The sequence below is a fragment of the Nicotiana sylvestris genome, chromosome 3, assembly GCF_000393655.2.
Source record: "Nicotiana sylvestris chromosome 3, ASM39365v2, whole genome shotgun sequence".
Classification (NCBI taxonomy): Eukaryota; Viridiplantae; Streptophyta; class Magnoliopsida; order Solanales; family Solanaceae; genus Nicotiana; species Nicotiana sylvestris.
The window spans coordinates 190,011,156-190,026,366 of NC_091059.1; the positions used below are offsets into that span (position 1 = coordinate 190,011,156).

The 15,211-nt window shown below is 35.0% G+C and overlaps 3 protein-coding genes across 5 annotated transcripts; 1 reads left to right on the forward strand and 2 right to left on the reverse strand.

Annotated features, from left to right (window-relative positions):
- Nucleotides 1-3,698: 3,698 nt before the first annotated feature.
- LOC104241916 (tRNA N(3)-methylcytidine methyltransferase trm141-like) lies at nucleotides 3,699-7,982 on the reverse strand. 3 transcript variants are annotated; one of them, XM_009796880.2, is made up of 9 exons: nucleotides 7,690-7,981; nucleotides 7,275-7,364; nucleotides 7,095-7,199; nucleotides 6,069-6,176; nucleotides 5,825-5,896; nucleotides 5,669-5,719; nucleotides 4,725-4,787; nucleotides 4,513-4,637; nucleotides 3,699-4,066 (listed from the first exon to the last, which is right to left on the reverse strand). In XM_009796880.2, the coding sequence occupies exons 1-9, from the start codon at nucleotides 7,879-7,881 to the stop codon at nucleotides 4,033-4,035; spliced, it is 840 nt and encodes a 279-aa protein (XP_009795182.1). In that variant the 5' UTR covers nucleotides 7,882-7,981; the 3' UTR covers nucleotides 3,699-4,032. The 3 variants fall into 3 exon arrangements, 2 of the variants coding, with proteins under 2 accessions (XP_009795182.1, XP_009795184.1); XR_011406291.1 differs by lacking the exon at nucleotides 3,699-4,066 and adding an exon at nucleotides 5,380-5,555 and having other exon boundaries at nucleotides 4,619-4,637; nucleotides 7,690-7,982; XM_009796882.2 differs by lacking the exon at nucleotides 4,513-4,637 and having other exon boundaries at nucleotides 7,690-7,982.
- A 3,134-nt stretch (nucleotides 7,983-11,116) lies between these two features.
- LOC104241919 (uncharacterized) lies at nucleotides 11,117-11,770 on the reverse strand. Its single transcript, XM_009796886.1, has one exon. The coding sequence runs from the start codon at nucleotides 11,768-11,770 to the stop codon at nucleotides 11,117-11,119; it is 654 nt and encodes a 217-aa protein (XP_009795188.1).
- Nucleotides 11,771-14,240: 2,470 nt separating this feature from the next.
- LOC104241915 (mitochondrial import inner membrane translocase subunit TIM23-2-like) lies at nucleotides 14,241-15,211 on the forward strand. Its single transcript, XM_009796879.2, has one exon. The coding sequence runs from the start codon at nucleotides 14,372-14,374 to the stop codon at nucleotides 14,942-14,944; it is 573 nt and encodes a 190-aa protein (XP_009795181.1). The 5' UTR covers nucleotides 14,241-14,371; the 3' UTR covers nucleotides 14,945-15,211.

A 15,211-nucleotide genomic window follows, 5' to 3' on the forward strand; every position in this document is an offset into this window, starting at 1 on the left:
GTACATTTTTTACATAAAAAATCAAAAGGGAGTTCATGGACTTTCCATGAGAACACCACGTGTCCTTTCTTGGCAGGTCAGCCATTACCTAAATTATGTCTCCATTATTTTCTTTGTCAATTATCATGTGTTCCATTCTTTTCAAAGGGTTTACTACTTATGTACGTCTGTTGCTACCTTTGCATATTGCATCTCCTTTTTATTGTTGAAATTAGGTATTTGGGGTTATATGTTGTTTTCAACTAATGTATCTAACTATTAAATTTGACATTAAATTCACTCCCTCTTTCTCTTTTCTTTTTTATCAAAAACAAGGTTTATTGGTTTTTCCTCTTTTTGTGCAAATTTATGTCAACTATGTTCTTAAATCATTTACATGAAAGTGCATCAAAAAAATGTTTGTCTAAATACATTGAAAGGCAATGGTTGAACTTGAAATGTGTGCTTCTTCTTTGCTTGTTTCTTTTATTATTATTTTTTTTATAAGTGGTTGAACTTGGAAGGTTTCAGACTAAAAGGGATCTTTACACAAATAGCCGTTCATATTTATTATTTACTTTTCTAGCTATATACATAATTATACACACTGATTATACATAATTATACGCATATAATACATAAATTATGCATATATTGCACCTTCACCAACTATTTTTAGTTTAAACATTTGGATAAGTGGCTATTTGGGTTATTCTTCAAACTAAAATGTCCTAAATCAAGTCTCCTTTTATGATTCCTTGTGCATCTAAAAATGCATTGATGTGTCCTACTCATACCAATTTTTAGACTTTCTCAAAAATGATGCTTGAGAAGTTGATTTAGTCAAGCATTATTAGTTAGGAGTAATATATTTTCCAAGACATTAGAAGTTAAATTTAATTATATGGAGCCCTTTTTTTTATCCATTAATAATACTTCAGAATGGATATAAGAGTACAAAGAGAGTCTCATAATTTGCATAGAAGTACTATAACCAATTATTATTGAAATATATTTTTTGGGTTTTGTTTTGTTTCATACTGTTCCACAACAAATAATTCAAGATACGTCCAACCACAGACAAATCTAAAGCAGAACAAAAGTAAAACCAAGAAAAATATAAATAAACAAAAAGGGAGGAGAAAATGACAAGTAAGCACCATAACGTTACAAGAGTGGTGAAGTCAAGATATATACGTAATAGACTTTTCTTTTCTCTACGTTCTGAGATTTTTCTTTTTTTTTAAAAAAAAAAAAAAAAAGAGAGAGAGAAGGCTAACGTATAAGAATTGAATTGATGGCTCAATAAGATTGGTGAAGGAAACCAGATCAACTTTAGAACTAAAGAAAAATAACAAAAACGTTATAAATATAACACGTCAAACATTACAATCAAAGAGCAGAAAGAATTGAATTATATAAAGTAATAATGGCTATTTTTGACAATCCAATGAAAATGGGACAAGGGAGCAATGAGTAGGTTTTACTTTGCTTGGCTTAATAAAGAAAGGTTTTGGATTAAAGATGGTAGGTCAATAACCAAGTTTGGTGGCTATGTCACACAGGGGTAGCATTTTGCCTTTACTTCTGCTTTCACCATTTGTCCATTTTTATAGAAGAGGATCACCGCACCATTTGTGTAGTATTTTGTATCTTGATCAAATAACTTTTAATATTTGATTTCTTCAAATGATGAAAATATATAGTAGTACTCTCCCCGTTTTAATTTATGTGTTACATTTTTATTTTTTGTCAGTCCCAAAAAAATAATATATTTTTATATTTAATAACAATTGAACTTTAAAATACCTATTTTACCTTAATGAGATAATTTATAGACACAAAACTATCTATGACTCATTTCATATTACAAGTTTTTAAAAGTTTTCTTTTTATTAAACTTCGTATACAATCAAACACAATATTTTTCGCTAAAAAGGACAAAGTGATTTCCATTACTCGTGGAAGAGTGAAATTTTCTCGTATAAATATGTGTATTCATACTTCACGTCATTTATCTCTATCGACATTTATTTCGTATAATATAATGAATTATAGATTGTTTAGAACTAAAACGTAGTTGTCATTGTCATTATTGAGTAATAAAAAGTATTACTACTATTTTTATCCTTTTTTTTGGTAATTAAAATATTTGTATTAATCACCAGTGAAATCATTACAAAACAAGCATAGTTATACACACCTAGCTACTCTGAGTAAAATAGTACAATCTATCTCTCATGTCCTATTGGTTCTTCTATCCAGCCGTCTAATTCTATACATGTAAAGCTAGGCTATGGATTGCATATTTAAAAGATCAACTTCTGTAGCAGGTTCCTCATATCACTCGTGCCTCTAATATTACATACACATGCTACTCTCTAGCTATGCTCTCTTGATCTCTAATTTCTCTTTTGAAAATTCTGTTGTTTCTTTCCTTCCATATTGCATGTATGAACTCTGCATGTCATTCTGATAATCTTTGTTGTAGTTGTTCTCCCTTTAGCTTTCTGCATTATCCATGTAAAGAGAGCAGTCCATGTCTGTCCTATTGAACTTTTACTATTTTTATCCTTAATAGTACTATTACGTGATAAGTCACGTTATTTATATTTAATCAAATTCTGGAGAAAAAAAAAACAATAATGATAAATACATCTTAATCTCAAACAAGTTGAGATCAATTGTATGAATACTCAATAACCATGTTTCTCCATTTAAATGCTCAAGCCAAAAATATACAAAATAAAAGAAAGAATAAATATTAAAAGATCTCTATATTTTCTGGAAAAAAGAAAGAATCAGAAAAGTTATCCGATATGTAGGAGGAGCTATAGGAGACAATGAAACGAGATTCTCTCTTTATTTGGTTATATTGTTATGTGAGGATAGGGGTGGCAAACGGGCGAGTCGGTTTGGATATTAGCTGGTCGAAAATAGATAAATTAGTTAATCCGGCCCGTATTTGAGACGGATAAAAAAACGGATTATCCAGCGGATAATATGGATATCCATATTACCCATGACTTCTTGAATATGATCATTTATGAGAGAATTGCTAGTCTCCCAAACTTGAAAAACCCCTAATTTGAGACTTTACAAATGTAAAAGTTAAACACATCAGTTATCCATTTGGTTAACCATTTTCTAAGTGGATAATATGGTTTTTATCCATATTCGACCTGTGTTTTAAAAAATTCATTATCCAACCCATTTTTAATGAATAATATGGGTGGATAACTGTTTTCTTTTAACCATTTTGTCACCTCTACACGATGATAAAGATATAGAGACAGTTGAAGAATCTTTTAAATGGTTATTTAATGAAATGCATCCCTTTCTTTTATCCTTTTTTCCCTTCCCCTTTATTGAAGCCTGTCAATTAACTTATAGCCTATTTGGGCAAAAATCAGCTTATTTTGAGGAGTGTTTTTCCTCAAAAGTACTTTTGGTGAGAAGTAGTTTGTGTTTGGCTAATTAATTTGAAAAACACTTTTGAGCAACAATTAGTGTTTGGCGAAGCTTTTAAAAATTGCTCTAAGTATATTTTTCTCAAAAGTGCTTTTAAAAAAAATGTTTTTGGAGAGAAGCTACTTTTTTATGTTTCTCCTCAAAAACACTTCTTTTTTTCTTCCAAAAGCTTAGCTAACCACTTTTTGTGCCTGTTTTGAAGAAAAAACACTTTTTTTGAAGAAAAATGCTTCTAGGATCGGAGAAACTTGGCCAAACAAGCTATTACAAAAAGAGCACTACAATGGAAAGAGTGCAGTGCATCATGACAAAATCTAAATCAGGCACTTTAGGCACAGGAAACTGTATTGTAGCTTTTTAACACTTCAATTTCAACTTCAAATACTCATTTTCCCAACTGTATCTCGATTTCAGGTGCTAGCTTGTCGAGTATAACCTTCAGCCTCACAGGCTTCATCAATAAGGGCTGCTCTAACATACAAACCTCAGCACAAACCATGTTGAACAGCTAAGATAATGGCATGTTAATTTATGGATTACCGGCTTTGGACCCACGATGGAAGAGGAGAAAGGAACTTGCAATCATGAACGACCAAATATGGCACGTATCCAGCGCCTAAGCATATGGAGTCACATAAACAGAGGTTAAGGCCCAGCGGAATCAAAGTTAATAAGCATAAGTTATTATTGATTATTAGATTCATGATCAAAAAAGTTTCAGGAGGTGGTAGAGCATTAATAGAGCAAAAGTATATGAATACACCAATATAAAGTTAGTATAGTAATGCTTTTCTAGGATCATCCGTTTATCTTTCTTTTCCTTTCTAAGCAGGTATTCATGTCCAACATCTAACTTAATTACGGAAGATGTTAGTAAAAGAAAGATTTATTGAAGTAAACGAACGTATACAGAGAAACTAATGTAGAAAAAGAAGGTTTCTACAACAAAGCCCTGATTTACCCAATTTGTTGATTAAGGAAATTATTTTCCCTCATTTCATAGACGATAGTACAGTCAGTAATAAATAAGTAGCAGTAAGAAAAAGGAATCAAGAGAGATACCGCTGCATGGTAATATTCCGAGAATGATTCGTAATTTCTTTGCAATACGTGTTAATATCCACGATTACAAAACCAGCACTTTGAAACAAGGTTGCCATGAAAGCCTCCGAAAAGTAAAATGAACACTGAGGCCATAATGGCAGCGATTTAGCTGAAGTTGATATTACAGCAGGGAAATGCAGATAAACAAACAACCTCCAGAGAATACTTACAGTTCCATCTCCTCGAAAATAAAAATTCTCACTAATCATCTGGTCTCTGTCATGCAATTTCACCTGAAACTTTCCGAGTGTAAATTTCATGCCACCTAAAACTGCTTCCAATTTGGACTACTATTATGCAAGAAACTTGAAACAGAAGAAACGGGCCAAAATTACAAAGTTCAGTATGAAAAATGTTTAGGCATGATGTTTCACTTTTAGACAGAAAACATCCCATACAGAATGCTCTGTAATCATATTCTCCTGTTAGCTAAATCATTAAGCAAAGCTCCATTAGAGTTCTTCATTTTGCTGAGCTATGAAGTGCTATAAAGAACAGTTATCCACTAATCAAAAAGATCTATTGAAACAAGATGATAATTAATGCCACATTGAAATTTCACCCGACATACTTCCATTTTGGCAGAGGTATCTGCAGCACTAGCCATACCAAGTATCTAATAACATAGTTATCAATGATAGGAAACGAGAGAGGACTTTATCTTCTTCTTTTTGTCTTTTTCGAATAGGTGCTTTATTTTCTTTGCCAACTGAAATAAATAAGGCCCAAGTACGCAGCACTATTTTCCTGTTCAAGTAAGGTGGTGAGTATGTAACTCTCTAAAATTTTGTTTACTGAGCTATTGGAACAAAAGTGAAAAATTACCTAATTTTCAGCCATCTTTTTCAAAAAGTGAATGGTTCAACGAATCCATTTCCTCTCTTTTAGTCTTTTCTTAATATGCGAGATCCCATCACCCCCAATTGCAATCCCTTTCCACTTCAAATCCGTACCACCAAAGCTGGTCATGTGACTTGTGTTATGCATTTCATATCTCTAACCTATTACAAATTAAGCATGTAACTCTGGTTTGTGACAAGTAGAAGCTAGACACAAAAGACTCACTCACATCAGTATATATGAAGATTCAAGGGCTGCATATACAGGGGTTTACCTGAGCAGAATCTCCAACTGCATAATCTCGTAAAAGAATGTGAGCATTTGGCTGCAAAATGAGATCGCAAGAGCATGGCAGATCCATTCAATTATCAAATACTAGAGAAAGAAAAAGGAAAATGAGGCAAAGCATGCTCCTGAATTCAAGTTTTACCTTTAGTACTTTTTTACAGTTTTCTAGAATGGAAGCCATCTTCCCAGGAGAAACTGCAGACAATGTAAAAATCTACTTAAAGGAGTTAGATGCTCATATAGGCATACATCTTCTGGACTTCCCCTAAGGAAGAAGATATGGATATTCTGTGCTTTAAGCAGTTGTACAGATTCAGATTCGATTACTATACTTTTTGCCTTTTTTAAGTGATGATTTGATTACTATACTTACTCCCTTCACTTACCAAGGTTACAACATCAACAGTAGAAGGCATGACGTTAACACAGAGATCATCCTTTGTGGCATCACAAACAAAGGCGTTCATCTTTTCCGCACTGAAATTTGCATGTGACTGTATCATATAGGACAAATAGCTTTAGGAGTTTGTGTGTAACTGCTGCATCATATAGGATAAGTAGCTTTACGCCACAAGCACGCCATAGAAAAGAAAGGATTACACTTTGAGTTTGTCATGCAATGTAGAACAAGCACAGTTCCTCAGACATATCACAGTAAATGCAAATAACGGAATAATCCAATTGAAGCTAACAAAATTTGAAGAACAAAAATTAGTTCAACAGAGAGCCATTACGAGAACAAAGTCATGATGCTCAATGAGATTCTAAGAAGACTACAATTAATGCAATGCAGGCAAAATATTGCAAACTTAAAATGCAAATGACAAAGTAATAAATATTGTAGATATGAAATGTTAAGTTTGCTGATATTAACCAATAGACTAACTCAATGGAAACTAAAAAAGCTTAGAGAACAAAAACTGGTGTAGCAGTTTATCTAAAGAGAAAAATGATCGGGGTACTGACTGAGATCCTAACCAGATTACAACTAACGCAACAGGGCTAAAGTAGCCATAAGACTTAAATACTTATATTTGGTAACGATCTTAAAAAGTTGCAGATGAAACATACAAAAGACATGAAAAGTTCCTCTACGCAAAAAGCAGAAAATTCAGATATGATCCATGCTGAGCAACATAGAGTTCCATTGAGGACCTTCAGAACTAAATTTTAGTTTCATTTTTCACACGATGAATCATGCCAAATCCAATTATTTACCATAAGGTTCAGACCATATTGGAAAGACTCCTTAGCCATTAAACCGTGACAGAGAAAATACAAACAAATTTCCAAATACTTCAACTTGTAACTAAAAATTGATTCTTTCAAGGTATGCAAGTAGTAAAAACTGGCAGTCTCTATGAATGTAAACTTACTCTTGATGGCAATGTAACATAAGAAGGTTGACAAACCTTAACAAGGGTTATTGCGTTGGGTGAGAAATCACAAGCGTGAACATAGAGATTCGGAAATGTAGCGATGAGAGGAAAAATCGTATTCCCCGCTCCACAGCCCACCTGTTAATGTCTATTCAGTTACACTCTTCAGGTAGCTACTAGAGTAAGGTATATAAGTAGCAGCAATGAAATCACCTCTAAAACAACCTTCCCATGGGAAGATTCAATTTCATCATCAAAATAACTTCTCCAATCCTTCTCCAAGTAGTGCCGGTCCTTGAAAAACTGCCGAATATGCAAATGTATGTAACTGAATTCTATTCTCTCGCTCCCAATTTATGTGACTATTTTCTTATTAATCCGTTCCAAAATGCATTTCCATATTTTGGTAACATTTCAACTTTAAACTTAGAAATTCTTACAGTCACCTAAATTTTATGACACATTAAAAACTACAAGTTTCAAAGTTTTCCTTTCTATTACGTAAATTGGAATGGAGGAAGTATAATATATGGGATTATAAATGAAAGATTTGATTTTTGAGAAATATTTGTTGATACAAGCAATTGGGTCATTATTGTGGAGTGCGGACAAGGCAGGAGCTTTATACCTTGTTTTTGTGGAGCTTGTAGAACTTATCCCAGTACTGTTGAGACCTTCTACTGTAATGGTGGTTTTCACTGTCACTGTATAATGAAGTCCAAGCTCGAATACTCAAATATCTCCGGTCTACACGTGGCGCTGAATAAACTGGCCACGTCGACGTCGACGCCGTAATCGGAGGAGCACCGGCGGCATGCATTCTTCCCCCTCCCAAAATGCTCTACGCTTGTGGGAAATTATGGATGAAGTAAGCTGAAACGTCGTCGTATAAGTCTGACATGGGACTGTAACAGCTGTTGTTTTTACGCTGAGCTTACGATGCTGTAATATCGCAGAGTTTCTTTTACATAAATGCTCCCTTAAGTTTTAGAGTTAGCACTATATCATCCTTAAATTAAAAGACTTCACATAAATAATCCTTTAAGTTCATTTTTCGGTTAGTTTTGGGTTTCAACTAACGAAGCATATATAACAAAGTTGAGAGCAACATATTTAATTTGAATCTACAGTGAACTTCCAAAGCAACGGTTAAAAATGGGGAGAAATTTAAAAATAGCCAGATTTACAACTTGTCATTCAAAAATAGCCAAGTTTCAAAAGTAATCGAAATTTAGCTAATTTTTATGTAAAGATAAATCTGAGCGAAAATACTATTCAAACCCGAAAAATACGTCAGTATATTATACTGGAGTTCCAGGATAAGTATGCTGGAACTCCAGCATATTATACTGGAGTTCCAGGATAAGTATGCTAGAACTCCAGCATAATATGATGGAATTCCAGCATAAGTACACTAGAACTCCAGCATAATATACTGGAGTTTCAGCAAGTATAATTGTACAGTATAATATACTGGAGTTTGGAGCACCGGTGCTCCGTTCTCCAGTATATTATACTGGAGCCAGCAAAGTATACTGGTCCAGCATAATATGCTGGAGTTCATATACAGGTGCACCGAACTCCAGTATATTATGCTGGACCGGTCTTTGTTGCAGCCAAATAGTAGCTATTTTTTATTGACTTCGTAAATGCTGACTATTTTTGAATGACTAGTCCAAAAACTGGCTATACCGTGCTATTTTTACTTAAAAATATGATAATGTTGTCATATTAAGAGATGAGCCTTTCAACTCGAATACCCTTCGCTACTTAGCTCAAACATTATCTATAATCATATCAAGAAAGAGAGAAATATGTATATTTATAAGCATATCAGCATATATTAGGGAAAAAGACCATTATTACCCATGTACTTTTGAACTTCATGCACGTTCGTCCCCCGTTACACTTTACATTCAATCTCCAACCGTTAATAAAGTCTATACAATTACCCCTAACCCTAACGCCCGTCCAAGTGGCAGTTGACCCCATCTCTTTTTTTTCCAACTCGGCTGCCAATTGGGACTTCCACTAACTTATTAGACCCAAACCCAACGACCATCTAGTCCCCCACAACCCAATTTCAGTCAAATCAATTTGACACATACCCGGCGTCTTCTTCTTCTCCCCCAAAATAAACTCTATTGCTAAAACCTTCCATGTGACTGAAATCTTCCCAAAAAAATCCTCTTTATTTCATTCTCGTCGTAGTTTTGGTTGTTAAATGTCGCAAGCTAGATGTTCATCACAGATTAGGTGTCGATGTGGCATTATAGCCAAGCATTTCACTTCGTCTACTCCATATAACCCTGGAAGAAAATTCTACAAATGTTCGAGGCCCAAGGTTACCATATTTTTCAGTTCTCTTCTTCTTTTTTTGTTAATAATTTTATTTCAATTTTGAAACTTAAATCTTCTTTTGATTTATGTTTGACAGGCTAATTCATGTGGGTTTTGGGAATGGGAAGATGAAATCTTCCCGCGAAGGGATTGGACTAATATTAAAGATGTAACATCGTCGATTGAGGAGATTAAGATGAAAATGGACAAATTGAACGAAGAAGTAATTGTCATGAAGGCTATACACCAATATGAAGTGGATAAAGTTGTCAAGTTGGAAGATAAACTTGTAAAGACAAGGATGTTGCTTATGATTTCTTGGGGATTGTTTATTGGTTATTTTGTGGCCTCGATGATGAAGTGACTATTTTGCAAATTCAAAGTTGCTGATGTTGAGTTTTATATGTGTAGCCATGTTGTACTAGTATTTGTATGTTCTTTGATTATGATGTTGTAGTAGTATTTATTGTGAAAGGATTTTTTTCCTTTATTGTATACTACAATTCCTAAACATTTTTGTTTTCTTTATAAGATATGTTTGGTTGTTCCTAAATATGTTCTTTGTTTGCTTTCTAAATAACTACACCCAAGTGCAAAATTGAAAAACAAAATAAAACAAACTACAGCAACAATCCAAGCTGCAGATAACTGGATACCTTGCTTTAAAATTGAAACACTTACAAAATGGAAAATTGGAAAACTAAATACCATATTATCTAGATGTAAAAATTGCTAACTACATTACCAGAAAACTAAAATTAAAAATGGAACACCAACTGTCAACATTCATAGCATTCACCAACATTCATAAAGTGAGTTTATAAGACAGTTGGATACCATATTATAACCCCAAAAAGATGTCTAACACCTATTTATATCATGGCATCCAACTGTCACAACTAAACAACCACAACCAAAATATAAAATTTACTGATATGGCAGTAATTACAACACATCCAAAAATTTACAAATGTTCAATACTTGAAGTAAAGTCCTATCATTTTTGCTCCTTACCACTACCCTTTCTTGCATTCAACTTCTTCAACATTTGCTTGTTCAACTGATTTCCAGTGATGGTAGATTTTCCAAGCCATGTTAGGCCTTTTGCTGAGAAAGTAAGCTTTGAAGGCTGACTTGCACCACTTGAATCATCAACAATTCCGATTTGCCTGGTTGCAATTGGTATACTTTGCTGCCTCAGCTGGAGTTTTGTTCTTGCTTCTGAAATGCTCTTTGGCCTTACAGATATGTCAGGCTTAGGTTCAAAGTTAGGGATCTCAAAATCTGGATCATTGGTAGTTGAAAGTTGTTGTTGAACAGTAGGGGTTGGCATAAACACAAAGTTGCTGGACTGACAGTTTTGACTTGGTTGGGATGCTGATAAATGGAAGTCATCTTCAGTTGGAATATCTGCAGCTGCTGGTGATGTAGGTTGTTCAGCAACAGGTTCATCAACCAAAGTTCTTTGCTTTTTGTTCAGCTTTCTCCTTGAATTGCCACCCATTGGTTGTTTTCTTTTAGAGCGCTATTATCAAATAGAACACAATAATATATTAGAACAAGGCAGAAAAAATCAGAACAAGGCACAATTATATTCAACAAACAAGATTACCTTGGCACAACCTCTAGCATTATGTCCATCTTCACCACAGTTATTACATGTCATAACTCTCCCTTTTCTGGATTGAGACCATTGCCCTTGCCTATTGGTTGACTCATTTGCCTCTCTTGTTCTTTTTTACTTTTGGTCTGCCAGCTTGCCTTACAAATTCAGGTGGTTCCATTTTCTGGGAGGGCTCTATCTTCCAGAACTTTTCTCCTCTCAGAGGTTGCAACTTATGAGAATAAGTCTGGAGATATGCCTCTTTTGAAAGAAACCAGTGAATCTCACTCAAAGGATCTTGCTTCTTGTACAAGATGGCACAGATTGCATGAGGACATGGGATTCCACAAAGGTCCCATGTCCTGCAAGTGCATTTTTTTGCCCCCAGATTGACAATATGCCTATCACTACCTTCTGTCACCTCATAACCTTGGTCAGCACTGCCATTCATATGACACTTTTGTGCAATCCTCATAAATTGGTTATACAAGTTTAGAGTCTTAGGACTGTACTCACCTCCCCACCCCATAACTTCAGCTTCATTATCATTCAACATATTAATAACCTTGATTCTTATCTCCCCTAACATCTTTATAATTGGCTTCTGTCTAGCTTGAAATATCCATGCATTGAAGGACTCAGTCAAGTTATTATCAACTGACTGGTTCTTGCATGTAGTATCAAAGAAGGCCCTACTCCAACAGGTAGGTGGATACCTTAACAAAGCTTCAAAAGTAGCTTTACCATCATCATCCACTTGGCTCATACTCTACAACTGATCTTGAAAGTCCTCGTCATAGGTACTCCAAGCTGCCCACCACAGATATTTCTTGTATTCCTCGGATCCTCATCTCTTGCACCAGTTTGCTTCTATGTGTCTAACACAAAATCTGTGGTGTGCCTCGGGAAGCACTCCTAAGATTGAGTCAATTAGCCCCTACATATATAGGAAAAAAGAAGTATGAGAATCTATATGTACAGATTCAACAATGGTCTTGGAATTAACCCTATGATTCTCATATGCAGGGTTCACAAGTGTGCTTAGAATGTAAAGTCCTGAATTCAACCCCACCCCCTGAAGTATTCCTAGATATGTGGCATACAAAAGGGCAGTCAACTTCACAAATGTACCTAAGCCTAGTTGGGTCACTTTTAACTTGCTCTAACCCATAACTATTTACAAGTGCATACATATTTATAACTTTCCTAGCTTCAGCAATATCTTTGAATGTCATTGACCTATCTAACTCTTTATAGTCAGTTAATTTATCATTAATATCTCTCTTCTTTTGTTTAAAAAGTTTCTCTAGTATATCACAGTCATAGTTAGAAGAAACAACATTTTTATTATCATCACAACTATCACTTTCATCACAATTAGTGGCAACTTCAAGTTCATCAGGTTCATCATGCTCATTGTGATGGATTATATTAGGTACATTACTACTTGGCTCACAATCCTCTACAGCAAATATGTTAATAACATTAAATTGTTCATTCACAAGGTCCAGTAAAGTCCTAATGCCATAATCACCTTCTATTTTATAATATGAACCAGAAGGACCATTAACTACTAATTGTTGGACTCCTATATACCCAAGTTAGAAACATATTCATCCATTAAATCATTATAGGAAAGCAAGTCAGAGTCAAAACATTTCTTAATGTGTCAGAATTTTCTTGAGTATGCTATGAGTGACTTATTGACCCACTCTCCACCATAATGAAAGATCAAATCCAGCAGGACCATTGATAATAAATTGCTGAATAAATTAGTACTGAGAAAATTAGGATTGGGAAAAAGAATAAGGACAATTAAAATAAAGCATAAAGATAGTAAAATAGAATCAGCCACAAATTGAATAATGCAAGTCAACATTAATAAACTAATATATGCAGCCATGGATATGAGGATCATACATTAAAGTACTATACGAAATAAAGTGTCCCAGCCCCACCCTTCAATATTAAAATTATGATTCACTTCTTTTCTACAAAAAAACAAAATAATTTGGGACCACAAAATATTATAATCGAAACCCTAAACCACCAAAAGACTTCCAATACCAGATGAGGCACATGCAAACAAAAAGAGTAAAATTAGGGTTTATTACTATAAAATCACATGCAAGTGAATACAAAAGCAAAACACACACTACCAGCTTGAAATTATCGTCAAAGATAGGAGAAGTGAAAACCCTAACCAACAAAGAACTATTTAGTAAACCATAACTTCAATAAATACAAAATTAGAAAAAATTAGAAACCCTATGACAACTACAAGCACCTATCAACTTCAAATAATGAAAAAAGAAAAGGGTTTATGAAAACCATAACCAACAAAGAACAAATCTGAAAGGGATTCGAAAAACTTTCTTCGGAAATTTTTTTGGGATAACTCAAGATAAGAGATTAAACTAACAAAAAAATTAATTTTTAGGAGAAAAATTTCTTACCTTACTTGATATCGCTACTGGAAGCAAGGATCCTGACCGGTTTTGATTCTCTTTTTTTCTTTGAAGTACCAGAAGGTTCGAGCAAATGAGTGAATAAGGTGTTTTCAGATGGGTTTAATTTATTTATTTGATGAGTTTTCGGTTACGGGTTACGGGTCAATAAGATTTGGGAGTACGTTTGGGTTTAGGTCTAATAAGTTAGTGGAAGTCCCAATTGGCAGCTGAGTTGGCAACTGACTTGGAAAAAAGAGATGGGGTCAGCTGCCGCTTGGACGGACATTAGGGCTAGGGGTACTTGTATAGACTTTATTAACAGTAAAGTGGAGATTGAACGTAAAATGTAACGGGGGACGAACGTGCATGAATTTCAAAAGTACAGGGATAATAATGACCTTTTTACCCATATATTATATACGCAAAAATATGAAGGAAAAAAAAAGTAAGTTGGAGATAGTCAAACATATCAATGTACTTTTGGTTGTGATCGAATTTCATTTATTTTAACTTGTTTTATGTGTTCTCTCAGTTTGAAAACCAAAAGTGCTTCCAAAACTTGTTTTTGTTCAATGTTCGTTTATAATAGGGACAAGATGAGACCAACTCTTAAACTCTAGGGATCATTTATGTCAAAAACTCGAATATCAAAGGTGGGAATTGGATGGGAATATTCAATGGAATTGAACCAGTCAAAGTCCCACTTTCATAAAACCGGTTCCCTAACCCGCCGACCTAAAAACTTGAACCGGTCCGATTTTATTAAAACACCGCAGAAACACCGAAGCCACATTTTGAAGTGGTAGTAATATTCAAGAAAAAGGAACCCACTTTCTCTCTTGGGTTCTCTGCGATCTCTTTTTTTCTGAAGCCAAACCAAAACCCTAGCTCCTAACCCTAGACCAACCCAAAGAGCAATGGCATATCAGCACCAATCACCTAATCACAACGGCGAAAACGACGACGGCCAAAATCGCCGGCTCTATAACCCTTACCAAGACCTACACGTTCCAATTCAAACACTTTACAAGCTTCCAACTTCACCGGAGTTCCTTTTTCAGGAAGAATCCGTCGCCCAGCGTCGATCATGGGGTGAAAATTTGACCTACTACACCGGCATCGGTTATCTAGGCGGCGCCGTTGTTGGCGCCGGGAAAGGATTTGTTGACGGCGTGAGAGCTTCGGAGCCAGGTGACACCATGAAGCTTAAGATCAATAGAATCTTAAACGGGTCGGGTCACACGGGACGGAAGTTTGGGAATCGGGCCGGCGTCATTGGGCTGCTTTATGCTGGGATGGAGAGTGGGATGGTGGCTATTAGGGATACGGACGATGTCATCAACAGTGTGGTTGCTGGATTAGGGACTGGAGCTTTCTACAGGGCGGCGGCGGGGCTGAGGTCGGCGGCTGTGGCTGGGGTTATTGGTGGCGTGGTTGTTGGCTTGGGGGTCACCGGAAAACAGGCGCTAAAACGATATGTGCCGATCTGAGGAATGTGTGCTTTTGGGTTTGTCGACACTCAATCTTTGGTAGCTGTTATTTGTTTCTAAAAATTTTGATATGATACCTTTGAGATATGTGATTCTCACACTGCGAAGTAATGTAATTTGGCATGAAAGTTGCATGCTTTTTAGTTATATTTAAACATATTTATTGAATATATATGCTGAAATTAGGTTTAGAGGAGACTTGCTCTCCAATAAAGTTGACAAAACTAAATCTTGATATGGTTATTTCATTACTTCTTTTTATGTCGA